The sequence below is a fragment of the Halichoerus grypus genome, chromosome 6 (assembly GCF_964656455.1).
Source record: "Halichoerus grypus chromosome 6, mHalGry1.hap1.1, whole genome shotgun sequence".
In the NCBI taxonomy this organism is placed as follows: domain Eukaryota; kingdom Metazoa; phylum Chordata; class Mammalia; order Carnivora; family Phocidae; genus Halichoerus; species Halichoerus grypus.
The window spans coordinates 179114096-179141115 of NC_135717.1; the positions used below are offsets into that span (position 1 = coordinate 179114096).

The window sequence follows — 27020 nt, forward strand, 5'->3', positions numbered from 1 at the left end:
CGTGTGCGGGTGGGTGGCCATGGCTGCTGCGGGCACCCTGCCCGAGCACTCCTCCCCTGGCTGCTTTGAGAGTTGATGGATAAACCTGCCCTTTCCCCCAGAGAACTGCCCTTGCTAATGCGGGAGCCACTTCGCCTTGGAGGCTAGGTGCCATCACCCCCTCCCCCTCCCGCACTTGGCTGACTGCCACAAACAGCCCCCTGGTCTCCAGTGGGACCAACTCCGTGGGCCAGTTTGTGCTCCGGAGCTTCCCTGGGGCAGGGAGACCACACCCCTGCTTAGCTTCTGGCCTCCTGCCCTCTCACTAGGGATCCTGATGCAAAATGGTTATGGAAAACTAATACTGACGGTGAATTTTATGGTATTTGAATGATATCTCCATAAAGCCATTATGTTAAAAAAAATACTAGTCATGTACAACACCAAAGGGCTTTTTTTTTTTTTTTTTTTGGTAGTTTTTAAAAGCCCACCTCACCAGGGTAACACATTTCTCAAAATCCCAGGTCAAGTAAATCTTTTCAGTTGAAATTGTAAGTATTAGCAATTTAAAGGCAAATACAGTTTGTTCTTGTTTCTTGTTCTTCCCAAATAAATCCTCATTCTTTTTAAAACTCTAAATTTTGGGGCATCTGGGTGGCTCAGTTGGTTAAGTGTCTGCCTTTGGCTCAGGTCATGACCTCAGGGGCCTAACCCTAACCCTGCTCAGCAGGGAGACTGCTTCTCCCCCACCCCACCCCACCCCACCCCACCCCACCCCTTATGCTCTCTCTCTCAAAATCTTAAAAAAAACAAAAACAAAAACAAAAACAAAAACCGCTAAATTCCATTGCAATGGCCTTCATTACAGCAGAGCTGACCGGGCTGCCCTCACATGGTAGATCAAGGCAGCTTCCCTCATTCATCTAGCTGATGATTGCAAGTTATTTTGTGGCTTTTTGCTCAGCGAAATCCAGACCTACAAGCATGCACATACATGAAATGTTTATGTTAACTCAAACTTTACTATAAATATGAAAACAACGGAAATGATGATGCACAAGATGATCATACAAACACACTAGTGAACCACAAGTCCTGGAGGGAAGTGGGAAAGGCAGCAGGGTGGCCCCTCTCCCTGCCCCACAGGGCAGTACCCACAACAGTCCTCAAAAAAAGGCAGGAAAGCATCATCGGCTGGAACAGGGGCTTTAAAGGGAAGCTCTTCTTAGAATCCAAATGGGCATGCCTCACGGTACAGCTAAGGATGGCAGGACTTGTGACCTGTTTCCCTGGGCTTTAATGGCAAACCTGTCCTGTGATAGGAACAGCTGTCTGCTCAAAACCATTTCTGAAAAAAAGTTGGTTGGGAGACTAAAGATGAAAAAGAATGGAGGCCCACCCCAAACCTGTAGGGTTGGGAATAGGGGCCATCAGGGATTAGAAATCATTCCCTTGGTGGAAAGGCAATGAACAGGCCCTGAGGTCGGTTCTGGGAGAGAAAACACCTCAATTTCCTTTTATTTGAGAGACACACAAAGCATGTTTCCTGAAGCTCTTCCCTGCTTCCACACAACCTGGGGAGGCTGAGGCTACTGATCTCTAATTCTGCTTCAGGGTCTGCTGTGGATCTCTCACACCTGTCAAGGGTGCTTGCTGGTGCAGACCCCGTCCCGGTACCTGAGTCCAGGGGAAAGGACAACTGTGGAAGGGTCAGGAATTGTGGGCCATGGAAGTGGGGCAGGCCAATGGAATGGGTGGGCTTGCAGGAGGTAGACAGGGGGATGGCCTGCAAGAATTTTTCAATTCACATAGCTGGAGGGTTGCTGAGGGGAGGGTATTCTGAAAGATACCGCCCCCTCCCCAAAGTCCACGAGGAGAGAGGCTTCCTTCTCTGACTCAGGAAGGGGAGGGGCTCTCGATGTCGCCACGCTGCACTCGGTCTGGCGCTTCCTCCTCCTTCTGCTCCAAATCAAAGTTCTGTGGACAAGGCTGCAGGTGAGGCCTGGCCCCGGGTCTGCCCCGCGTAGTTCGGATACTTCTAGGGGCGCATGCACGGTGAGCATGCATTGCCTGCAAGGGCCAGCAGGAGCCACTCTACTGGGTTATGTTCTGCATCTCTCTGCAGAGAAGCTTTATCCCGTCCAACATTTCCACTTGACCTACCTCAAGCTCCTGCAAAACCTCGTCCATGAAGTCCCGGGAGTTGTGTTTGTAAGACACAGCTAATCGAATCGCATCATTGAAGAGCTGGGGGTAGGTGGAGGTGGCGGGAAGGAAGACATGGCAGTGGGTCCCAGCGCCCTGTCCCCATCCTATGTCCACACAACACTCCACCCCTAAAGTAAGCAAGGTCACCCCTCAATTCACCTTCTCCCAACCAATATACTTTCCCCCACCAAGCCCAGGCCCATCACCTCCCCTACTGTCAAAACAAACCATGACCCCTTCCTATCACCGCTTGCTCTGGATTGCCCACTCACGGCCCCTGCAGCAAGGCCTGTCCTCTCCCTGCAGCCAACCCTTCTCTTTGCGGCTTCCCTGGTCCCTTGACCAGTTGGCCTTTCCTAACCTCTGCAGTCCACCATTACCTTCACGACATTGGTACCATCAGCAGCTGAGACAAAGTACAGGGGAAGGGAGAACTTCCTGGCAAAATTGAAGCTCTTTTGGGTCATCTTTATGTCTGCTGTAGAGAGAAGGTAGGACATTGGCCTTTCCATCAAGGGAAAAGGGAGAGGGTTTTGCAGAGTGGGTCACTAGAGGCCATTCCAGAAAGTGGGACAGGCAGGGGCAATCAGGGGACATGTCCTAGAAAGAGTTCATTTAACAGGGATCTGTGTCTTGGGAAGAGAGAAGATTGGCTCAGTTCTCTACTGGAAAGAGATTGACGGCAAGCAAACAAGGGCTGTATTTTGGGAAGGAGGACAGATCACTGAAGGTTTACTGTCCCAGGAATGGAGGAGGAAATGTGTGGTGGTGGGTCCCCCATGGAGTGCGGACACCCAGATGCAGGGATGGCCCCACCATCAATTTTATTGGCCACCACGATGCATGGGATCTCTGGCCTGAACTCCCGAAGCTCTGTATACCAAGTGCTCAGGTTCTTGTAGGTTACTTTCCTCTGCACATCAAACACCTGCAATGAACAGAGGAAGGAAAATAGCTCAGGTGCGTCAGTGTCTGCACACCACCCCCACCTGACACACACAAGCAGGTGAGAGGCCCTGTGCCTGCCCTTCTCAGGGAAGCCCCCAGAACCTCCGGATCCAAAAGTGGCCTTTAAAATGTTTATTCCTTTTTTGTTCTCTTGCCACCTAATCCTGTGTACCTATTTTAACCAAGATGTATCATTGTACTAACCAACATAGTCTTTTGCAAACTGTAAATTTTTTGGTTTCTTCTTAGTCTATTATTTTTATTGCTTAAACTTTGTCTTGAAATTCCTTTGTGCGGTGCCTGGGTGGCTCAGTCGGTTGAGCGTCCGACTCTTGGTTTGGGCTCAGGTCATGATCTTCGGCTCGTAAGCTCGAGCCCCGCATTGGGCTCTGTGCTTAGCGGGGAGTCTGCTTGAGATTCTCTTCCGCTTCCTCTGCCCTTCCCCTCTCCACCGCACACACATGCTCTCTCTTTCTAAAATAAATAAATCTTTCTTAAAAATTCCTTTGTAATAACTTCAAATGCCTCAAAAATTTCCCTGTAGTTACTAATGTGCTTTTTTTTAAAAATAAAGATTTTACTTATTTTAGAGAGAGAGAGACAGATAATCCAAGTGGGGGGCGGGGGGAAGAGAGAAACTCAAGCAGACTCCTTGCTGAGCACAAGCCTGACACGGGGCTCGATCCCATGACCCTGAGATCAGGACCTGAGCTGAAATCAAGATCAAATGCTCAACGGACTGAGCCACCCAGGCACCCACTATTGGTGTACTTTTAATTTTAAACTTTTGTTTAATCTCTTGTTCATTTTGCATTTTAAACCTTTTAAGCCATTTTTATCTATTATTATTATTTGGAGGTGGTTTGACATCTTTATTGCTTTGGAGGTGGGGGGCAGGTGCTCAGGAGCTCTTGGTGGAGCGGGCCGGCTTCCTCTTCACCATCACGGGCTTCGGGGTGCGCAGGATGGCGCTGACTCTGCAAGTGGCAGCCGTGCGCAGATCTGGTTGGTACTTGTTCTTGCAGATCATGTGCCTGGTGCTGCTGAGGGTGGCCCGGGCTTCTTGTTGATGGTGGTCTGCATGTAGGAGGTGGCAGGTTTTTACTGGCCGGATCTGTGCTTCACGACCACCACTACACCTCTGTCTTCGGCCGCTGGCTCCACACCCACAGTCTTAAGGTGAATCGGACCCTTGAAGGGAAGGAGTTGCGAGCCCTCAGTGCTCTACGTCTGCTTGTTCCTTTTGATCAGGAAGCCGGGGCGGTTCTGTGCGACCGGCCACTGCAGGGGCATGCACATGGCAGCAGCCCCTCTCACAACAGTGGCCAGAGTTGGAAAGACTACCTTTTATTATTATTTTGTAGCTTGTAATTTGATTAAAGTTTACAATTTATAGTTTTTACCTATTTTAAAATATTAGCAATAAGCATGAGCACTGCAGACTTGCTCTAAGGGCAGGGGAGGCCAGAAGTCCTGAGATGCTTGGAATTACTGCTGCAGGGATGGGGTCCCTCAAACCCGTGGCAGGAGCCCCTCAAAGGCCAGCCTCTGGGATGGACTCACAGGCCCAAACTGCCCCAGCACAACAGTGGATCGAGGTGGACAACCCTGTAACTTGCTGGAATGGCTGCTCTTCCTTCTGAACCACCCAGCCCTTCATGGGAGCAAATGGACCTCACCCAGCGCCAGGGGCTTGCCCTGCATGGCAATGGGCGAGGGGCAGCCAGCTGTTACAGCTGAGGCAACAGGAGGTCCACCTGGGAGGCTCCTCCACAGTACACCCAGGCCCCATTTCAACAAATGACCACATTGTCTTGAATCCCCAATAAAGACTTCTTATAAAGCACACTTGTAATGAATCCTCTGGAATCCACTGGACACCAGGCTGCCTCCCGTGATCGCCATCAGTCACCTCTCATCCATATCTGTCTGGTTTCCTGAGCTACCTCTCCTTGTTTCAAGAGCTGAGGAAGACCTGGCAGGGATGAGGAGCATCCCCGTCAGGGTTTCAAAGTGCAGCTCCCTCTGGGACTCTCAGATCCCCATATGGTCACCACAAGACTGTTCTAGACAGCACAGAGGAGAGGGGCTGGTTTGGGAGCAGCACCAGGTGACAGTCGAGGGGGCCTTGGGAGCCTGTCGGAGTAGGTGGCTTCTATCAGGGAAGGACTGTATTTGCCTCTTAGACGCCATGCCTGAATCTGAGGCTCTGGATGTGCTCCACCCCCTGGATGGGGGTTCCTCATCCAGCCCCACTGGAAGAGAAGCTCACCCGAGCATTTTCTACATGCCAGGCCCCATGCAGCAGACAGCTGCAGACAGGCATGTAGGAATGCTGGCAGGACAGACACCCCCAGGCCTCAGAAGACGGTCCAAATGGAGCCAATGGAGAGGTGTCAGAGGCAGGAGGAGGCTGCTCCGAGAGAAAGAGTGCAGGTAAGCTCAGAGCCCCAAAGGCCAGTGCAGAATTGGAACAGACATGGCTGGGCTCTCCCTTCCCACTTCTCCAGGGTCAGAGATGTTGACTCTGTGAGCCTCCAGGGGAGACTGCTGGCCTGCACCGCCCCCAGTGCCTTACCCAGTCAGCTTCTTGTTCTGTCCTCTTACAGGTACTAATATTACAATTTGGAAAATTTCAAGAGATTTTGTGTTAAGGGATAATGGAGCTTGTGAATGGAGCCAGGGCTCTGGGCAGGAGGCCCTACTGACACAGGCTTGCACGGCCCTCCTGCGCTTCTCTAGCTGTCCCTCAGGTCCTCTTATGGCACTTTTTACCCTGTGGCTATGGGGAGCCCCCTGAAGACTGTGTTCTAGACAGCACAGAGGAGAGGGGCTGGTTTGGGAGCAGCACCAAGTGACAGTCGAGGGGGCCCTGGGAGCCTGTCGGAGTAGGTGGCTCCTACCAGGGAAGGACCGTATTTGCCTCTTAGACACCATGCCCGAATCTGAGGCCCTGGATGTGCTCCACCCCCTGGATGGGGGTTCCTCATCCAGCCCCACTGGAAGAGAAGCTCACCCGGGCACGTTCTCACTCAGAAACCTCCCCAGGCTGCCCTGATCCCCTCTCCCCCAGTACCCAGCCTTGGTGAGGAGGGCTCAGCACTACCGGGTCACCCCTCAAGCTTGCCCAGAGCCTTCGTCCACTGCCCAGCTGGTTTCCTACCATGATGCAGGCGTGGGCCTTGTGGTAGTAGGAGGCGTGCATGCTCTGGAACCGCTCCTGGCCTGCTGTGTCCCAAAAGTCTGCAACATGAACACAACTCTGACTGTCTGATGCGGCTGGAGGGCAGAGAGACCCGGACACCCTGAGCATCTCTGTGCAGATCTGTGTGTGCAGAAACACAACATGTGGGGAGGACAGGGAGGAACAAAGACCACACAGCTCGCATGTGTGCGTCATCAGGACACAACGCACCTGGGTGTGCCATGGGAAGTCTGTGTACGTGTGTGTGCATGGGAGTGGGTAAGAGGGAAACACATGGCCAGGCCAGGAGGAAGGAGAATGCAGACAGGAAGTCCCAAAAGGGAGAAGGTAGGTTTCCCCATTCCCCCGCCCACAAGGTGCAGGGCCCTCCAAGGTTGAAACTAGGCTGACTTCCCACGTGTGTTGACCACAGACGGCAGACGCTGCCAGGCAGGATGCGTGGCCTAGCCAGGCAGGGGGCAGTGACATCACACAGTCAAAACCTTCTGTAGCAGGTAACACTCAGACCACAACTGTTATCTCTTTACGCTGGCCAAATTAGAATACCAGGTCAGAGAGCTGGAACTGAGGCCTTGTGCGCCTCCTCCCCGCTCCCCTGGGCTCCGGGCTCCCAGGCTCCTTCCTATCACCCCTACTCTCTGCTGGGGGTCTCACTTCCTTCCCGTCTGACTCTCTCTCACGGACTTCTCTCCCCTCCCCTCTCCTCCGCCTTGAGAGTCCATGGCCCGGCCTTGTGCTGCTCACCCACAAGGACAGTCTTGCCGTCCACCGTGGCCGTGTGCTTGTACAGGGTCAGGGCGTACGTGGACAGCTGCTGTGGCCGACTGCATTCAGGTTAAGGAACAGAGATGAACAAAAGGAAGGCAGGGAAGGTGCTTGGGGGGGGGCACTGGTGTGATGAAATTGGCCTCTCTTTTTCTTTCTGGAGTTCTTCTTATTTTAAATGGAATGAATGTTGCAGAGGATCAGCTTCAAAGATCACTGGCACAAACTCCATGGAAAGGCGAGAGGCAGGAGAAGCTGGGGTGTGTTCTGGACCTCTAAGTACCAGGGACAACATGGAATGGAATTTTACAGAGAAGCCGTCATCAACAGCCTCATGTAGTTGGAAAATGCAACTGTGGGTGTCCCAGTCCCTTTATGGATGGGGCTCTTGCAGGCCAGAGAGGAAACCCAGCCTTAAGCAGCACGTGACAATTCCAGGGAAAAAAGCCTCCAGAAGCCAGACAGCTGACAAGCTGTTTATGAACTGCCTGTGTGTGAAACCCTGACAAAAAGCCTGGGGAATGAGACTTCCTGAAGCCGCAAGGTGCGGAGAGCTTTAACCAGCAAGCGGAGGGAAGGGGGTGGGGGGAGGCAGGCGGGTGGGTGCGAAGGAGCACGTGGTATGAGGTGAAGCAAGATATACTCAGACTCCACTTTGCGGGGGGGGGCAGGGCAAGGCCCACAAGGCCCAGGGCAGGGAGTGGTGTCACTCCAGGGCTCTTTTCTGCCATGGTTCTCCGTAGATTCACCCGGGAAGCTTTTTTAAAACCATCCCGGTTGCCAGGGAGTGTCTCACTCCAAACCTAGACAACGTGGACAATCCGTGGGAGGAGGGAGTGGGTCCTGTTTTACGAAGTTCGTTCATACCAGAGAACTGTAAAATGTTAGCCCAAGTTTTGAGGTCACAGAGGTTACCAGAGCTAGTAAGAAGGAGGAGGTGGAGTTTGAATCCAGGCATAGGACCAGGTGCTATTAGCCATTCTACTGTCTTCCTGATAGAAAGCAAATGCAAATATGAGTAAGCTCCAAAATATGCAGCATCGATGATGTGTGCTGCCAGCTGGTAAGAAACAAGCATGAATGAAACCTGTGTGTTCACTGATCTATCCCTCCTCCCTGGACCACTGGAGTAAAGCGGTGAGCAGTGAGGTTGAGTTGGTATGAGGGGGGAAGGACCACAGGAACACAGAACACCGCAAACCTTGAAGGATACAATCCGTCCATGAGAAACCTCTCCATAAGTCTGTAAGGACAGTGTGCAAGGTGGTCAGGTACATCCTCTAACCTCCCCTCCTCCTTGCCCCACGGCATCACCCCTGTCCAGGCTGATAACCTAGGGCCACCTGTGGCTCCCCTCCCCCATTCACTCCACAGCCACAGAGTTTCCTTTTAGGACAATGCCCAGGAACTGCCCACCTACCCTCTTCCTGACTCCCTTTAAGTTCCTGGCACCCCTGAGCTCTAACACTGATCCAGCCCCCACAGCCGCTTTGCCTGAGGGCAGGGACTCCACCTTACTCCTTTTTGGGCACCGTAACAGCTGGTCACTAATATTAGTTGAAGAAATAGAGACCTGTCTTTGGAGCTCTGCCATATATCTACACTGGAGAAGTCTGTGTGAACCATAAACTCAATAAATCTAAAAGTGAGTTTCTTTAACCCACTAACCCTGTCCCTGCCCCTGAGTTATCTAGTTAGTGGCATTACCCCATTCTCCAAGCCTGGAACCTGGAATCAGAATTACTAGCCCCTCATAACAAAACAGCCCACGTTACTATACCTGTATATAGCAGTCCACGGGAGGCTCTCAGACCCACTGTTTCTGCCTCCGCATAGTGCTGACGAACACAATCACCCCTGCCCCTTCACGGAAAACTGATGCCAGGAAGGCTGTGCCTTTCGCCCAAATACCATTTCCCTAATATTCTGCAGGTCCTTTAGGGCTTTGCTCAAATGTCACCTGAGCAATGAGACCTTCCCTGATGATCTTATTTGTAACAGGCAAGTCCTGCCTCATCTTGTACTCTATCTCTACCTGAGGGCAATCACAACAGAAATACTCAGTATTTTACTTATTGACAGTCTATTCCTCTCAACTAGAATGGGATGCCCATGAAAGCAGTTTATGGAATTTTAGTTTATTGCTGCCTAGGACAAAAAACATTTGGACTATAACCACCATGCAAACACCAGAAAAACTGTAGCCTTAGTGGGGAGCTTAGACTTCTACTTCAACAACATGACCAAGCTGCACTGGGGTCAAAGGAGGCCAAACAGGGAGCTGGAACTTTCTGTCCTACCAGACGGCAGTGAGACCCCTACCCCACTGCATGGTGCCAGTGGAGGCCCCAAGTGCTGCCTCCCTCCCTTCTGCTGGAGCAATGGCGCAGGAAGCCAGCTAAAACAGAAGGATTAAATAAGATCCAGAGTCTCATAACAGGATAGTCAAAATGTCCAAGTGTCAGCCAAAAATCATTTATTGTATTAAGAATGAGGAAGATCTCAAAATGAATGAAAAAAGACAACCAATAGAAGTTTTTAAAGCAGCTGTCATAAGTGAGCAAGTACAGAGTGCCTGAGCGGCACAGTCGGGCCGACTCTTGGTTTTGGCTCGGGTTGTGATCTCAGGGTCCTGACATCAAGCCCTGCACCGGGCTCTGTGCTTAGCACTCCGCGCAGAGTCTGCTTGGAGTTTCTCTCTTCCTCTCTCTCTGCCCCGCCCCGTGTACACATGCTAATAAATAAATACATAAATCTTTTAAAAAAATAAAGAAATGAACAACTACAATGTGCTTGAAATAAATGAAAATACAGAAAATTTCAATAATGGGCCAATTCCTAAGACCACAAATAAGCAAAACTAACCTAATATGAAACAGATCATTTGTTTTTGTTTTTGTTTTTTTTTTTTTTTAAAGATTTTTTTAGTTATTTATTTGAGACAGAGAGAATGAGAGAGAGAGAGCACATGAGAGGGGAGAGGGTCAGAGGGAGAAGCAGGCTCCTTGCTGAGCAGGGAGCCCGATGCGGGACTCGATCCAGGGACTCCAGGATCATGACCTGAGCCGAAGGCAGTCGCCTAACCAACTGAGCCACCCAGGCGCCCGAAACAGATCATTTGAATAGTCCTAGAACTATAAATCTCTAAGCCCAGACGGTTTCAGGGTAGAATTCTACCAAACAGTGTAAGAATTAATATCAATTTTGTACAACGTCTTCCAGAGAAGAGAAGAAGAGGGAATTCATTTTATGAAGGCAGTTTATCCTAATACCAAAACCTATCAAAGACAGTACGGAAAAAGAAAAACAACTCTATAGACCAATATCCTTAATGAATGTAGACACACAGCATTTACAACATATTAGCAAATAGAACTTGGGAATGTAGAACAGAAGTTGTATACCATGACCAAGTATGATTTATTTTAGGGGTGCAAGGCTAGTTCAATATTTGAAAATCAATCAATGTAGATTACCATAATAACTGGCTAAAGAAGAAAAATCACAGGACCATTGTCAATCAATGGAGAAAATACATCTGAAAAATATAACACCCATTCACGATAAAACAAACAAACAAACCAACCAACAGGAATAGAGGGGAACTAGTACACTGAAAAGTACCAAATACTGGTGAAAAATATTAAAGAAGATCTGAATAAATGGAGAGACATACCATGTTTATGGACTGAAAAACTCAATATAAAAATGATGTCGATTCTCCTAAAAGTTATATAGAGGCTTAATGCAATGCCTACTAAAATTCCAGCAAGATGTTTTACAGGTATTGTCAAGATTATGGAAAACTTATACAGACAGGCAGAGGAATTAGAAAAGCCAAAACAAACTTGAAAAAGAATAAAGTGGGAAGAATCATTCTACCCAATTTTAAGACTTACTATGGCTCCCTTAGTCAAGACTGTGTGGTGCTCGCAGAGGGACAGACACATAGACGAACGGAACAAAAGAAAGAATCCAGAAACAGCCTCACAGAAGTAGGGCCAACTGATTTTTAACAAAGGTGCAAAAGCAATTCAATGGAGGAATGACAGCCTTTTCAACAAATGATGCCAACGGAATATCTTTAAGGAAAAAAATAACCTTTTACCCTACACCCTCACACCTTAAACAAAAGTTAGTTCAAAACTGATCACAGACTTAAGTATAAAATGTAAAAATATAAAACTTTTAGAAGAAAACATAGGAAAAAGATGCTTTGGAGCCAGGGCTTGGCAAAGACCAGAGTCCATGATTTTGGTAACGCCAAAAGCATGATCCGTAAAAGAAACAAGTGGCAAACTGGACTTCATGGAAAGTAAAACCTTCTGCTTTATGAGAAAGCCTGTTATGACAGTGGGAAGACAAGCTCTAGATGGGAAGACCATGTCTGCAAAGAGCACATCGAACAAAGACCAGTTCCTGGGAAAGTAAAGAATTACCAAAACTCTACAGTTAAAAAAAAACTCATTTAGAAAATGCGCAAAGGACATGAAGAGACATTTAACCAAAGAGGAATGTACACATGGCAAATAAGCCCAGGAGAAGGTATTCCACGCCACCAAGCACCAGGGAAATAGAAACTGAGACCACGATAAGCTATCATTACACGCCTGTCACAATGGCCAGGATAAAAAATAGCAACAACACTAACTGTTGGCAAGGGTGTAGGAAAACCACGTCTTTCATACATTGCTAGTGGGAAAACAGACATTCTAGAAAAAATCTGAGTTTCTTAACAAATGAAACATATACTCACTGTATGATTAAGCCATGAAATGAAAACTCATGTCCATACAAAAACCTACACACGTGTTCACAGCAGTGTCATGTGTAATAGCCAAGACCCAGAATCAACCGAAATGTCACTTAACAGGTGACTGGAACAGTCTAGAAAACCATACTGTGGCTGTCTACACCATGGAATACTACTCAGCAACAAAAAGGAACAAAGTATTGATAGTGCAACAACCTGGATGGGTCTTAAGGTTACTACTCTGTGGAGTGAAAAAGGTCACAGGTTGTATAATTCCATTTATACAATGTTGCCAAGATGACATGATTACAGAGATGCAGAACAGGTTGGTGGTTAGAGGGGTCAGTGGTGGTGGGAAGTGAGGTGGGGTGGGTGTGACTAGAAACGGGTAGCATGACCAAAGTTTTGTATCTTGATTCCAATGATGGTTACAGAAACCTGCACATGTGATAAAATGACACAGAATTATACATGCACTGAGCCAATGCCAATGTCCTGATTTTGATGTTGTTCTACAGTGACCTAAGATATTATCACTGGAGCAGCTGGTGAAGGGTGCACAAGCCCTCTCTGTACTCTCTTTGCAACATCCTGTGAAATCTGTATTATTTCAAAATGAAAACTTAAGAAAAAAAAAAGCAAGCCAAAACCACACAGACAGGGAGAAGATATATGCAATGCCGACAACGGAGAAGAATTAATATACAGAAAATATAAACGGCTCTGATAAGAGAACACACAATCTGTGTACTAACAATATGAACAGATAAATGGATAACAAATATATAAAAAGATGTTCAGTGTTTTAATTTAATGATTTAATCATTTTATTACAAATTAAAACAGAATGAAGTAGCATTCACAGCCCTATAGACTGGCAAAATTCAGACACCAAACATTGGGGATTTTGTGGAGCAACAGAAACTCTTATACCATCCTGGCAGGAGTGCACACGTAACATAACTATTTTGGAGAGCAATATGGGCATCTTAAAGTTTGAGCTAATCCTAAAACTAGGCAATTTCCCCACAGGCCTAAGTGTGTACCCAAGATGGTAGGCACAAAAATATTCACTGTGGTATCGTGTTTAATATCATAAAAATGATAACATCATAAATGTTCTCAAAAGAATAGACAAGTAACTTTAGTATCAACTAGTTAAATTTACTGAGTGCTTACCACGTGCCAGACACTCTGCTAGGTGCCATGACATAACACTGAACTAAAGAGATGAAGATCCCTGTCTTCATGGAGCTTACATTGTAGCAGATGAAGACAGACACTAAATAAGCCCTTAAAATATATGCTGCCACACGTGTGGTCATGGCATTTAGAACAAAGGCATCACTATGATTCAATGGGGTCGAGAACAGTTTCATCAATTAATGGTGTCCAGGGGCGCCTGGGTGGCTCAGTTGGTTAAACGACTGCCTTCGGCTCAGGTCATGATCCTGGAGTCCCTGGATCGAGTCCCGCATCGGGCTCCCTGCTCGGCAGGGAGTCTGCTTCTCCCTCTGACCCTCCCCCCTCTCATGTGCTTTCTCTCTCATTCTCTCTCTGTCAAATAAATAAATAAAATCTTAAAAAAAAAAAAAAAATAATGGTGTCCAAGCAATTGAATATGCTTGGGAAAAAAATGAACCTTGAGGCTGTTAACCAAATGGTGGAGTAAGAAGTTCTAGGGGGTGAACCCCCAACTGATATATGCAGTAAACTGGAAAAATTGATCAGAATCAACCGTTTCTAAACTCTGGAACCTGACTGGACACATAGCAAGCAGAAGAGCACTACATGAAAGCAGAGAGCTGGTCCCAGGTGGAAGAGCGACATAGGCCAAGCAGCTGCCACAACCCATCCCTCGGGCCCGCTGCGCTGACCTCGTGACCTGGGCTCCAGGAACCAGGCTAGGGCCAGGGGTGGCGGTAGAAAGACTGCCCTCAGAAAGTCTGGGTTGCATGTTTTGCACATTTAGGTCTCAGCTCTCTCAGGCTTCAGGGTTCCCTTGCTGGCATCCGTCGGAGATTTCAAGGGTTAGGAACACCTTTGCTTTTCCTTCCTTTTTTGGAGTCAGAAACTTAAGGAAATCTTTGTCAGGTCACTGTGGTCTGACCACAGATAACAGAACAGAAACATCAGTGACCACATACAACAAGGAATACACACTTTGCAAAAATAGTTTGGAAAAGTTACAAACAGATAACTCTAGCCCCAAACAAGCAGAAATCAGCAGTCCCTGAGGAGTGGGAGAACATGATTTCTAAAGTTACCACATTAAGATACTCAGAATGCCTAATTCTCATAAAAAAATAAAAAAATGCCAAAGCAAACAAAGAAATGAGAAGATATGGCCCATTCTCATGAAACAAAGAATTGGACAGAAACAATCCCAGAAGAAATACAGACACTGGAATTATCTTAAATGTGCTCAAAGAGCTAAAGGAATTTATGGACAAAGAATTAAAGGAAATCAGGAAATGATATATGAAGAAAATGAGAACATTCATAAAGAGACAGAAATTATGAAAAGGAACCCACAAAACTTCTGGAGCTGAAAACCACATTAATTAAAAAAAACAAAACAAAACCCTCACTAGAGGGTTTCAACAATATACTTGAGCAGGCAGAAGAAAGGATCAATAAACTTGAGATAAGGCAATTGAAATTACCCAGTTGGAGAGGGGAAAAAAAAAAGAATGAAAATGAACAGAGCCTGGGTGGCTCAGTCAGTTAAGCGGCTGCCTTCGGCTCAGGTCATGATCCCAGGGTCCTGGGATTGAGCCCCGCATCGGACTCCCTGCTCCGTGGGAAGCCTGTTTCTCCCTCTCCCGCTCCCCCTGCTTGTGTTCCCTCTCTCGCTGTGTCTCTCTCTGTCAAATAAATAAATAAAATCTTAAAAAAAAAAAGAAAAACTTAAAAAAAAAAAAAAGAACAGGGCCAAAGGAACGTGTGGGACAACATAAACCATACTGACATATGCATCATAAAGAAAAGAGAGAGATTTGAAAAAATAATGCCTAAAAACTTCCCAAACTTGGGGTATCTGGATGGCTCAGTCAATTGGGCATCCAACTCTTGATTTCAGCTCAGGTCATGATCTCAGGGTTATGAGATCGAGCCCCGCATCAGGCTCTGTGCTCAGCACGGAGTCTGCTGTCCCTCTCCCTCCCCCTCTGCCCCTTTCCCTGTGCACATGCACACACATGCTTGCACAGGCTCTCTCTCTCAAATCAATCTTTAAAAGCAAAAAAACAAAAAACCCCAAAAAACTTCCCAAACTTGATGCAAGACGTGAGTACACACACCTAGCAAGCTTAATAAACTCCAAGCAGGATAAACCCAGAGGTCCACACTGAGATACATCACAGGCAAACTGGTGAAACCTAAAGATAAAATCCTTGATAAGACAAACAGCCACTTTCTCATCAGACACCACTAAAGTCAGAGGCAGTGGGATGACATATTTAAAAAGCTGTCAACCAGGATTTCTACATCCAGCAAATGATCCTTCAAGAATGAAGTTAAGATATTTCCAGATAAACAGCTGACAAGACTCATTACCAGTGGACCTGCTCTATAAGAAATGCTAAAGTGAGTCTCTTTTAGATTAAAATGAAAGGAAACTAGGTGGTGATTTGAAGCTGTATGAAGAAATAAAGATTTTCAGTAAAGGCAGCTACATAGATAAATATAAAAGCCAGTATTCCTGTCCTTTTGGTTTGTAACTCCCCCTTTTCCTGTATGATTTAAAAGGCAAACACATAAAGCAATAATTATAAATCTATGTTAACCAGCACTTAATGTATAAAGATGCAGTCTGCGCCGAAACAACACAAAGTGTGGGATGGAGATATCTAGGAGCAGAGTGTTTGTGTGCTGTTATGACAAACTGGTATTAATCAAATAGGTTGTTATAAGTTTAAGATGTTAATTGTTATCTCTAAGGTAACCACTAAGAAACAAAGAATTATACAAAAAAGGAAGAAGAGAATCAAAATAGCACACTTCAAAAAATCAAAAAACACATAGGCAGTAGTGAAGTAATTGAGGAAAAAAAGACACAGAAAACTAATAGCTAAATGGCAGAAATAAGTCCTTCTTTACTGATAATTTAAGTATCGTTGTTTCAAATGTCAATGGATAACAACTTTCCCATTAGAAGTGAGAGACTGGCAGAATACATTAAAATACATGATCCATCACAAAAAGACTGAAAATAAGAGGAAGATAATCCATGCAAACAGTATCCAAAAAGGAGCTGGGGCAGCTCTATTACAGTCAGACAAAACAGACTTTCAGTCACAAGTTATGAGAGAAAGAAGGATACTAAACATTGATAAAAGTTTCAACCTATCAAGAATGTATAAACGTTATAAATATATATGTACCTTAAACAGAGTCCCAAAAGAAAGGAAGCAAACACTGACACAAGCCAAGGGAGCTGTAGTTGGCTGAGATTTCCAACCGCATTGTCAGTAATGGGCAGAACAACTGAGACAGACCAGCAAGGGAACCAAGGACTTGTACAACCCTACAACCAGTCCAACCTAACAGACCTTCAGAGAACACTGTACCCAACAGCAGCAGAGTACACATTCTTCTCAAGTGAACATAGGTGAGAGCATAAAGTCTTAATAAAATTAAAAAGACAGATCATATAAAGTATCTTTTCCAATAAGATGGAATGACACCAGAAATGCCTAACAGAAGGAAAACCAGAAAATTCACAACTGTGTGGAAATTAAACAACACAGTATTAAACAACCAATGGGTCGGGTGCCTGGGTGGCTCAGTCGTTAAGCGTCTGCCTTCAGCTCAGGTCATGTTCCCAGGATCCTTGGATCGAGTCCCGCATCGGGTTCCCTCCTCGCATTGGGCTCCCTGCTCGGCGGGAAGCCCGCTTCTCCTCTCCTACTCCCCTTCTTTGACCAATGGGTGAAAGAAGAAATCACAAGGACAATTAGAAAATGCCTTGAGATGAATGAAAATGAAAACACAGCTAACCAAAACTTCAGGATGAAACCAAAGATGTGCCAAGAGCAAATATTATAGCTATAAGCACATACCTTAAAAATGAAGAAAGATCTCAAATCAGTAACAGGTACTTAAGGTACTAGACACAAAAGCGCAAACTAAACATGAGCTTGTAAGAGAGAGGTAGTAATGAAGATTTTAGTGGAGAGAAATAAGAGGCTAGAAAGACAAGGGAGAACACCAATGAAAAAAAATTAGCTCTCTGAAAAGATCAACAAATCAACAAACCTTTAGCTAGGCCAAGGGAAGAGGGAGAAGACACAAATGATCAAAATCAGAACTGAAATTGGACACTAACATCAATTTTTCAGAAACAAAAAGCATTATAAGAGAATACCATGAACAGCTGTATACCAGCAAACCGGATAATCTAAATGAAATACACACATTTCTATAAATATGCAAACTACCAAACAGATTTAAGAAGTAGAAGAAAATGTGAATAGACCAATACCAAGTAAGGAGTAATCAAAAACCTCCCATAAAGAAAAGCCCAGGACTGGGTAGCTTCACTGGAGAGTTCTACCAAGCATTTAATGAACTAACACCAATACTTCTCAAACTTGTCCAAAAAACTGAAGGAGGGGACATGTCCTAATTCTTTCTATGAAGCCAACATTACCCTAATTCCAAAGGCAGACAATGCCGTACAAGAAAACTGTATCTCCGAATACAAATGTCAAAATCTTCAACACAATCATCGCAAACCAAATTCATATTAAAAGGACTATACACCATGACCAAGGGAGATTTCTCTTGGGATTTAAGGGTGGTTCAATTTAAGAAAATTAATCAACCACATCATATTGATAGACAGAAAACCCTATATATTTATCTCAATAAATGCACAAAAAGCATTTAACAAAACCGACACCATCCCATGACAAAAACACTCAATGAACTAGCAACAGAAGGTAATTTCCTCAACAGGATAAAGGCCATATATGAAAAAACACAATTAACCTCATACTCAATTGTGAAAGAATGAAAGCCTGCTCTTCAGGTATCTGACAAGCATGACAATCTTGCTGACACGGAGTCTGGACATTCGGATAAGAACCTGACCTTAGGATGCCCGCCCCAAGTTCCCACTTTGCTTTTCCCTGGCACCTTTTAAAATAACCACTTAAGGGGTGCCTGGCTGGCTCAGTCAGTAGAGCATGTGACTCTTAATCTCAGGGTCGTGAGTTCAAGTCCCACGCTGGGCACGGAGCCTACTTAAAGAAATAAGTAAATTAAAAATAAATAAATAAATAAATAACCACTTCGATTTGAGCCAGCAAATAGTTAGTGACCCCTACCCCAACCACCTTGTACTGCTCGCTTGTGACCCAGGATGGAGGACTGCTCTTCCCCTGGCCCATTTCACTCCCACTTCTGGGATGTATTAAGTATTAAATCTTGGGACTTTACTTCCTTTGTGTGGGTATATTGAGAGTGCACCTTCAGTCAAAACAACCCCAGGGTTTTCACTTCCCCAAAGTGGGCACTCAGATGCTGAGGGAACTACCTGCTGACTGTGGGTGGGTGGCTTATGTCCCTCATCCATCAGGGACCTGACTTTTTAATTCAATACACTAGCCACAAGAAGCCCTCAACACAAGCACCTAGGCAAGAAAAGCAAATAAAAGGCATCCAAATTGGAAAGATGGAAGTAAAATTACTTCTCTTCAAAGGTAACATAATTTTATACATAGAAAACTCTAAAGAATCCACAAAAAAATAGAGCAAATAAATTCAGCGAAGTTGCAAGATATAAAATCCACACACAAAGATAAACTGTATTTCTATACATTGGCAATGAGCAATATGAAAAGGAACTTTAACCAAGACATAGCACTGTACACTAAAAGTATAAAACACTGCTGAAAGAAATTAAACAAGACCTAAATCAATGGAAAGACATCAGTGTTCGTGGATTTGAAGGCTTACTGTTTCGAGGTAGATAACTTTACCCAAAGCAATCAACAGATTCAATGCAATCTCTATCCAAATCCCAATGACATTTTTGCAGAAATAAAAGAACACATCCCAAAATTCATATGGAATTTCAAGGGATCCCAAGTAGCCAAAACAATCTTGTGAAAGAACAACAAAACTGAGGAACTCACATTTCCCTGAGGTCAACACTTCATTCAAAGCTACAATAATCAAAACAGTATGCTACTGGGCATAAATATGGACATACAGAGCAACTGAACATAGAGCTCGGAAAGAAACCCTCACATATATGGTCAATTGATTTCTGACAAGGGTGCCAAAGACCATTCAATGGGAAAAGGAGAGTCTCTTAAATGGTGCTGGGAAAACTGGATATTCCCATGCCAAAGAATGAAGGTGGGCCCCTTCCCTCACACCATATGTAAAAGTTAACTCAAAATGGACCAAAGACTGAAACTTAAGAGCTGAAACTATAAAACTTTCAGAAGAAAATATAGGACCAAATATTCATGATTCTCCCATAAGAAGAGATACACAGACCAATGGAACAGAATAGAGAGCCCAGAAATAAGCCCACACATATATGGTCAAATATTTGACCATGGAGCCAAGAATACACCATGGAGAAAGGAGGGTCTCTTCAATAAATGGTGCTAAGAAAAACAGAAATCCATATACAAAAGAATGAAACTGGATCTCTATCTTATACCATTCACCAAAAACTAACTCAAAGTGAGTTAAAGACTTTTTTCAAACTGTGAAATGATCACCAAAATAAGCCTAGTTAACGTCTATCACCACACATAGCTACAGAATTTTTTTTTTTTGATGAGAAATTCCAGATTACTCTTTTAATAAGCTTTCAGATATGCAGTAGTGTTATTAACTATAGTCACCAGGTCACACATTACGTCCTTATGACTTGTGTATTTTAAACTGGAAGTTTGTACCTTTTGACCCCCTTCACCCCCACCCCTACCCACCACCTCCGGCAGCCACCAATCTGTTGTATCTATGAACTTGCATCTTCTATTTTTATGCATTTATTTATTTATTTTTTAAGATTCCACATACATGTAAGATCATACAGGATTTGTCTTTCTCTGACTTACTTCACTTAGAATAATGCCCTCAAGATCCATCCATGTTGTAGCAAATGGCAAGAGTCCCCTCCTTTTAAATGGCTGAGTAATATTCCATGGCACAGAGAAATGGGAGGTGTTGGTCAAAGGGTACACTTGTAGTTATAAGGCGGGTAAGTTCTGAGGACCTCGTGTACAGCACGGTGACTACAACGAACAACACTGCACCATGTACTTGAAAGCTGCTAAGAGAGTAAACCTTCAGTGTTTTTACCACACACCAAAAAAAGGTAACTATGTGAAGTGACGGATGTGTTAACAAACCTTACTGTGGCAATCATTTTGCAATACATATGTTTGTTAAATCATCACGTCGTACACCATGACAATCTTAAATATCAATTACATCTCAAACATTTTCTTTAATTTTTTAACAATTTATTAAAATTGTTTCTGTTCATCAAAATACACCAGTAATAGAGTGAAAAGCCACAGACTAAAAGAAGGTTCAGAATGTCTGAAGATATTCCTACAAGTCAATAATAAAAAGACAAACAATCCAATAAAAATGGGCAACTGGCTTAAACAGGCATTTCACAGAGGAGGATTTCCAATGACCAATAAGCATCAAGCATCAATAATTGAAAAGGTGCTCTTCATAATTAGTCATGATTCTAGAAAGTCTTAAATACAATCTCTATGAATAATCAAGGTTGATAAATGTGCTGTCAAAATGTTTCCTTACTACTTTTTTTTCTCTGCTTGTTCTATTGATGATTGAGAGGAACACCTATTCTGAGCCTGGTCAGTCATCCAGTTAAAACATTATTCAGACTTGGTCACTCCTCTGCTCAAACCATCCCATGTTTTTCCATTTCTTTCAGTTCAAAGCCTCCTCAGATCCCAAGGCCCTCTTCCATTTGCTCTCTTCTCTCCCACTGCCTTCCCGCTGCTCCCTCTGTTCCAGCCACTGGCCAGACCCTCTAGCTGAAATGCTCCTCCCCACGCATGGCTTGTTCCCTTGCCTTCTTCAAACCTTTGCTCAAATGTCACCTTCACAAACAGGCCTGCCCTGACCCCTCTCCTTAGAGTACAACTGCACTTTCCCCCACATATTAAGGGCCACTCCTTACCTGTCTATAAATTGAACACATTCTAGCCATAATTTTATATTTCTAAGATTTAAACTGTAGCTTCCCTTGTAGAAGAATAGTAGATTCTGTTTATAATTGAAAAGAAACAGCATCCATATTATAAAGAAAATACACCACTTTCTTACACGGAAGTAGGAAAATCTCCCAGTGAAATTACTGCTGTCAGAGGTCCAGAGGGCTGTGCTCAGATACTGCGTTGAGAGACCATGTGCTCCTGAAGTGGAGGAGGAAGGCAGAGCTCAAGAGACTCGTCTCATTAGAGTGGGCCGTGGAAGAGTGATGGTCCCTACCCTCCTGTCCCAGAAACATGTGAAGTGTCACAGGTGCCGCACCCCTCTCTGGAGGTCCCTTCCCCAGGCATCCAGCCCATCTCCTCCTGGCCCTCGGGGATGATAAGGCATGGGACATGGGTCAGGCTGCGTGTATCCCGCTCCCTAATCTCCCCTAGTCAACTCCAGTCTGTGCTTACACCACGCGCCCTAGCAGGGTGTGCATCTTTGGCCTCTGTGCACAACGGTGGACAGTGATCCAAGAGAGAATGACACCCTAAAAGCCATCACCCAAAAAAGGCAATGCATCTGGAGCTAACCATTCTGTTTTTGAACAAAGATTTGTCTTTATTCATTTTCTTCATCAGGTCAAACTAGTGGCAGATGGGAAGATAAAACTAAGACCCACTGAAGACCTACCATGTGTCAAATGTTGGGCTAGTCACTTAGAAAACATTGTGAAGTAAGCCTTGTTATCCTTCCACCACTCCCCCCCCCGACACACACACAAACAAAGGGAGGCCAGGAGCTTAAGTGGTTGAGTCAGGGGGCAAACCATATCTGGAGCTAACCTCTGAAAGAGCGGATAAAGAAAGGCCATGTTTTGTTATTAAGCAGAGGGAGCATCTGGGTCCAAAGAAATCTTTAAGAAAGAGGGGCACTTGGGTGGCTCAGTCGGTTAAGTACCTGCCTTCAGTTCAGGTCACGATCCCAGGGTCCTGGGATCAAGCCCTGCATCAGGCTCCCTGCTCAGCGGGGAGCCTGCTTCTCCCTCTGCCTCTCCCCGTTTGTGCTTTCTCTCTCTCAAATAAATAAAATCTTTTAAAAAAACCTATACACACAAAAGAAAGGCAAGGCCCAAAATAGCCTGAACTCCGCCCCCGCAAAAGGGGAAGACGGTTTCTTGAGCTGTAGAAAGAGAAACTACAGAGGGAGTATGGGTTCCTCTCAGTACTGGTCAGCAATGCCCAGGGGTACAGAAAATGTGAGGAAAATGTATGGAGGACCGGCAGGGCCTCCAAATGACATGGTTATAAGTGGGCACACAGAGAGGGCCTTTTACTGATCACCTAGAGCAGGGTCTGACCCTGTTAGTACTCAGCACTTGTAGAGTGAAATGTCTATTAAAGTAGACCCAGGCTGGACAATCAGATCATGAGCTGGCCAGGTCAGAGATCGTTAGGGGAGAACATCTTGCAGTAGCATCCAACTCAGGAAGGGGGTACATGCAGGAGTGAAGGCAGTGAGAGAGCTATGTCATTAGAACCCACCCTCAACAGAGGCTTGGGGGGCCAAAAACACAGACACAAAGAGGAAATGGAATCAAGAGGCATGAACCTGCTGCAGGAGAAAGAACAGCACCGCAGAGATAGCCTGGTGCTTCTGCCCCACAGCCTTGCTTGTTTTCCAGATGCTGTGGCCACAGAGACCAATGCTGTGGTATTTGAAATCCTGCTAACCTCCCTGGATTCTTTTTGTTGTTGTCCTAAGCGAGGCGTGTAAGAAAGCAGCATTGAACTTTGGGTTGGGCAGTGCTGAGGAAGCAGGCAGGCCACCTTGGGCCTCACACCAAGCTATGCTCTCCAAAGCCCCCACCTGCTCTTTATCCGCCCGCCATTCCTGCTCTGTTTGCTGGGAAACACTACACTTGGCTGGGAAATAGGGGGTGTTCTTTACTGTGCAATCTCCCCAAACTGCAACTGCTGAGGATGGTCAAAGCAACTGTAAAACACTAAACTAGATCTGCAGTGTATGCATATGGGGTGGGGCAGAGAGAATGTGAATTTAGGAAGATGGCCTAAAAACCAGCAAAGCCCCTGGAATCAATGGTGAAGCTTCAAGACAAGGTAGCTCTGGAGCACCTAGGAGACAGGACTCAAGCAGATGTCTGGTCTACCTTCCTGCTGTGAAGGCAGACAAGGACATGCACTGCAGAGTCCCCTTCAACTCACCAGGTGGGGAGTCCCAAACTGTGCACATGGGCAGTGGAGTCAGTTAAGAGTCAGCCAATCTCCAGGCTGACCACAGTCAGTCCTCATTTCCTTCCACTCTGCTTCATCTTGGGGAGCTCCTCCAAGAAGGCATCTGTACCACCTCCAATCAATCTGTCATTGGTCTCCATTCCCACTCGCAGACTCTCAGCCCACACAGAACATGCAGGATCCCTCAGCTCTTACCACCTCACCCTGGACTGCTTCAGCAGTCTCCAGGGTGAGCCGTCCCATGTGCTGCCAAGACTCCTGGAGAAAGCTCTATTTACTCAGTCCTTATGACTTGCTCCCCCTTCCCCAACACACACAGCTGCTGTGATTCCCCTTGTTCCCCCCACACACCTGGGCTCCAGCCAAGACTACTCCCTTATCACCCCTATAGAAGCCATGCTCTTCTGTGCCACCCCGACCTGCTCTGGGCCTAGTCTTCCTTCTCTCATCTCCCAACATACTTGGACTTGCCCACAGCGCTGTCCCCTAGGCAGATGATCTTCACGTTGTCATCAGCATCGTATTTCTCTTGATTGAGCTCACAGGGTTTGGCTTTGTCGCTGGCCATTGGCTTCTGGCCGTTCAGCCCGGGGTAGGTGTGTGCGTGTGGGGTCTTGTCACTGTCTGGGAAGATCAAGAAGAGGCTATTGTTAAAGAGATGAGAAGTTTCGGGCGCCTGGGTGGCTCAGTCGTTAAGCGTCTGCCTTCGGCTCAGGTCATGGTCCCAGGGTCCTGGGATGGAGCCCCACATCGGGCTCCCTGCTCCGCGGGAAGCCTGCTTCTCCCTCTCCCGCGCCCCCTGCTTGTGTTCCCTCTCTCGCTGTGTCTCTCTCTGTCAAATAAATAAATAAAATCTTTAAAAAAAAAAAAAAAGAGATGAGAAGTTTCCTCAACCAAATCTACTTTTTCCCCTTCCTGGACAGGAGAGAGAAGCTGATGAGATAAAGGCCCAAGGACACACTTCCATTCCTCTCTATTCACTACCAACCTGGCCGCCACTTGCTGAACTGTGGGGCTGTAATCCTGTCCCCACCCAAATCCTCTTTGGGTGGTTTACTCTATGTCATCTCCTTACTGCAGCTATGTTCAGGGCCACACCTCCCACTCCCACCTGGAAAGACTATTTGACAAGTTGTACACGGGCAAGCTTTCTCACCAGTAAAACAGGACAAAAAACCAATCAATGTGAGACAGAGACAGTGTTCTGTAGGCCTAAGCTCTTATCACTGAATGACAGACCACACAGCCAGACATCTAATGTGCATTCCTGATCACCTACCTCATGCCTCCACCTTCCCCTTCACTTTTCACCCTGCTGCAATCAGTAGCTGCCTTTTTCTCTCTCAATGTGGGCATTCTCCAGACCCTCTTCCCTAGGGTTATTTCAATCTCTATAGTTTCAAGTATCTCCTAAATAGTGATGACGCCAAATCTGTACCCCCACCGAGATTGCTTCCCTGGCAGCAGACTCAGGCGATTGCCTACCAGATTGGGACTAGTAGATTCTGCCACAGAGGGACAAAGAACATATGAAAAACGAATACTTAATTCTTGCCCACCCCAAACATTGGTCATCACATTCCTCGTCTGTACAAGACATCACCGCCACCCGGTGCCAACACCTAGGTGTGACATCATTTCTAGCTCTGTTTCTTCTCTCCTCACGGCCAGATAGAAGTTTTCAAACTGTACCAAGAACACGCAATAGCACAGATTCTGAGTCAATGAGGCACACAGAAATGATGCCTTCAGGCTCTATTCACCATGAGCAGACCTCGTGCTGGGTTCAGAGGAAAGGAGACACGATGTTGGCGGAGTCTACTGTGGCAAGAGGTAGGGCAGGGGTGTGCACAGCGTCGGGGTGGAAAATGCCGGCGGGACCCGAGTTCCCTGACTGTAGCACTGCTCAGGTACGGACTGAGCCTTGTTTACCCAGGTACCATCAGCCTCACGACCAGTGGTTGGCAAGTGGTAGATGGCTGGTGAGCACAGGGAGGGGCTGCCCCTTCCACCTCCCCCCTGCAGCAGACTGACCTGTTCCAAAGCCAAACCCAGACCTAAACTCCAGGCTCGAAGACCTTCAACAGCTGTCGCTGTCCTCCCCATCCACTTCGCAAGCTCTCTTTCATTCAACCAACATCTTTTGGGCACCCAACACATCTGGGAACCAACCTTCCCTGTCAGGCTGGACTGCCCTTGCCCTCACACCGCTGCGTGAACCCAACGATCCGTCCTTCTCCCGCCCAGGGCCCAAGGACGGTGGATCCCAAGGCTGGGCCTGCCGCCTGAGGGAAACGAGGTACGACCCCGGACTCCGCAGGTGGGCCCGCGGGTGGCCAGCCATGGCCCAGTCGGCGCCCGTCCCCCGCCCCACCGCGCCCCGGTCCCCGTCTCGCCCCGCCCCAGTCCCTGTTCCGCCCCGTCCCACCGCGCCCCGGGCCTCGTTCCGCCCCGCCCCGGTCCCGCTCCACCCCGGTCCCCGTCTCGCCCCGCCCCGGTCCCGCTCCACCCCGGTCCCCGTCTCGCCCCGCCCCGGTCCCGCTCCACCCCGGTCCCCGTCTCGCCCCGCCCCGGTCCCGCTCCACCCCGGTCCCCGTTCCGCCCGCCCCGGTCCCGCCTCGGACCCCTCGGGCCAGCCGGGGTTCACTCGGCGCCGCACTCCGCTTCCGGCTCGGTTCGCGTCTTCGCAGCTGCTACGCAACCGCGCAAGGACCCGCAGGAGGGCTGCCCGGCCGGAGGCCTGAAGGACCCCTCCGGGGTACCGGCTGGCTAGCGCGGTGCCGGAGGGAGTGCTGTGGATGCCCGCGATTGCCGGGGCTGGGCCGGGCATGTTGGCGGCAGGGGCGGCGGGCGGCGGGGGGCGGGCCTCCTGCGATGGTGGGGTGCGGGGGCACGGGTCAATGCAGCTGGGTCGTGTTTTCCTTTTGGTGTAGGAATTTGTGGGTTTTTCATTTTTTCTTTATTAAAATATTTAGAAATCCCAGGGCGCCTGGGTGGCTCAGTCGGTTAAGCCCTTGCCTTCGGCTCAGATCATGACCCCAGGGTCCTGGGATCGAGCCCCGCACGGGGCTCCCTGCTCAGCGGAGAGCCTGCTTCTCCCTCTCCCCCTGCCCCTCCCCCTGCTCACTCTCTATTTCAAATAAACAAAAATCCTAAAAAAATGTTTAGAAATCCCGTACTTGACAGAAAGTTTCCTCAATTATCAGTGGCTTTATGAAGCAAAGACTAAAAGTCAACATGAAAAGTGTAAAAACAAATCTGCATTTGGTTTGTTTGAATAACTTGCTCCTGATTCTGTCCTCCTCAAGGATGCACAAGTCCTGCGCTGCATTATTTTGTTGTCACTTTCGGTTTTGTTAAATAGCCGAGGCCTTTGTAACTCTTACCATGTGCTGTCGGGCTGGCTCACTGTGTCTATGTCTGAAAATCTCTATAGGAAGTCCTAAAGTCTGATAAGAAATTAGAGCAGCACCATTTTGATTAGTCCAAATGTTTTCCAGGTTGGAAATAAATCTTGACTCAGTGAAAAGAAGTTGAAGACATACAGAAAACACATAGGAAGTGACTGAAGTGAGTCCTTCCTTCTCATTTACATAAGAAATTACTTCTAATGTAAATGAGCGGATGTCTCCAGTTAAAGGCAGAGCTTGGCAGAAGAGTTAGAAGACAAGATCCAGCTGCATGCTGTCTACAGGAGCTTCAC

The 27020-nt window shown here is 46.7% G+C and overlaps 1 protein-coding gene and 1 non-coding gene across 19 annotated transcripts; one reads left to right on the forward strand and one right to left on the reverse strand.

Moving 5' to 3' along the window:
• Window positions 1-981: 981 nt before the first annotated feature.
• RABL2B (RAB, member of RAS oncogene family like 2B) lies at window positions 982-26036 on the reverse strand. Of its 18 annotated transcripts, none has more exons than XM_078076829.1 (10): window positions 25942-26020; window positions 24877-25003; window positions 23779-23941; window positions 8319-8348; window positions 7085-7164; window positions 6299-6378; window positions 3004-3115; window positions 2568-2665; window positions 2143-2226; window positions 982-1956 (listed from the first exon to the last, which is right to left on the reverse strand). In XM_078076829.1, exons 2-10 carry the CDS (start codon window positions 24890-24892, stop codon window positions 1876-1878), a joined length of 744 nt encoding a protein of 247 aa, XP_077932955.1. In that variant the 5' UTR covers window positions 24893-25003; window positions 25942-26020; the 3' UTR covers window positions 982-1875. The 18 variants fall into 18 exon arrangements, 16 of the variants coding, with proteins under 16 accessions (XP_077932955.1, XP_077932960.1, XP_035949419.1 ...); XM_078076834.1 differs by lacking the exons at window positions 24877-25003; window positions 25942-26020 and adding exons at window positions 19943-20154; window positions 25081-25345; XM_036093526.2 differs by lacking the exon at window positions 24877-25003 and having other exon boundaries at window positions 25942-26036.
• On the forward strand, window positions 18025-18097 carry TRNAK-CUU (transfer RNA lysine (anticodon CUU)). The gene has a single exon. It is a non-coding gene; the product is annotated as a tRNA-Lys (tRNA).
• Window positions 26037-27020: the final 984 nt, after the last annotated feature.

Excerpts from the sequence above, each read along its gene's own strand:
- RABL2B (XM_036093523.2), bottom strand. The coding sequence starts at position 25,661 with ATGGCTGGCCACCCGCGGGCCCACCTGCGGAGTCCGGGGTCGTACCTC. Across the intron at positions 8,349-23,778 it reads AGCGCTGTGGGCAAGTCCAA|ACTTATGGAGAGGTTTCTCA; the intron begins GTATGTTGGGAG and ends CTGTCCTTACAG. Across the intron at positions 2,227-2,567 it reads ATGGTACCAATGTCGTGAAG|CTCTTCAATGATGCGATTCG; the intron begins GTAATGGTGGAC and ends ACCTACCCCCAG.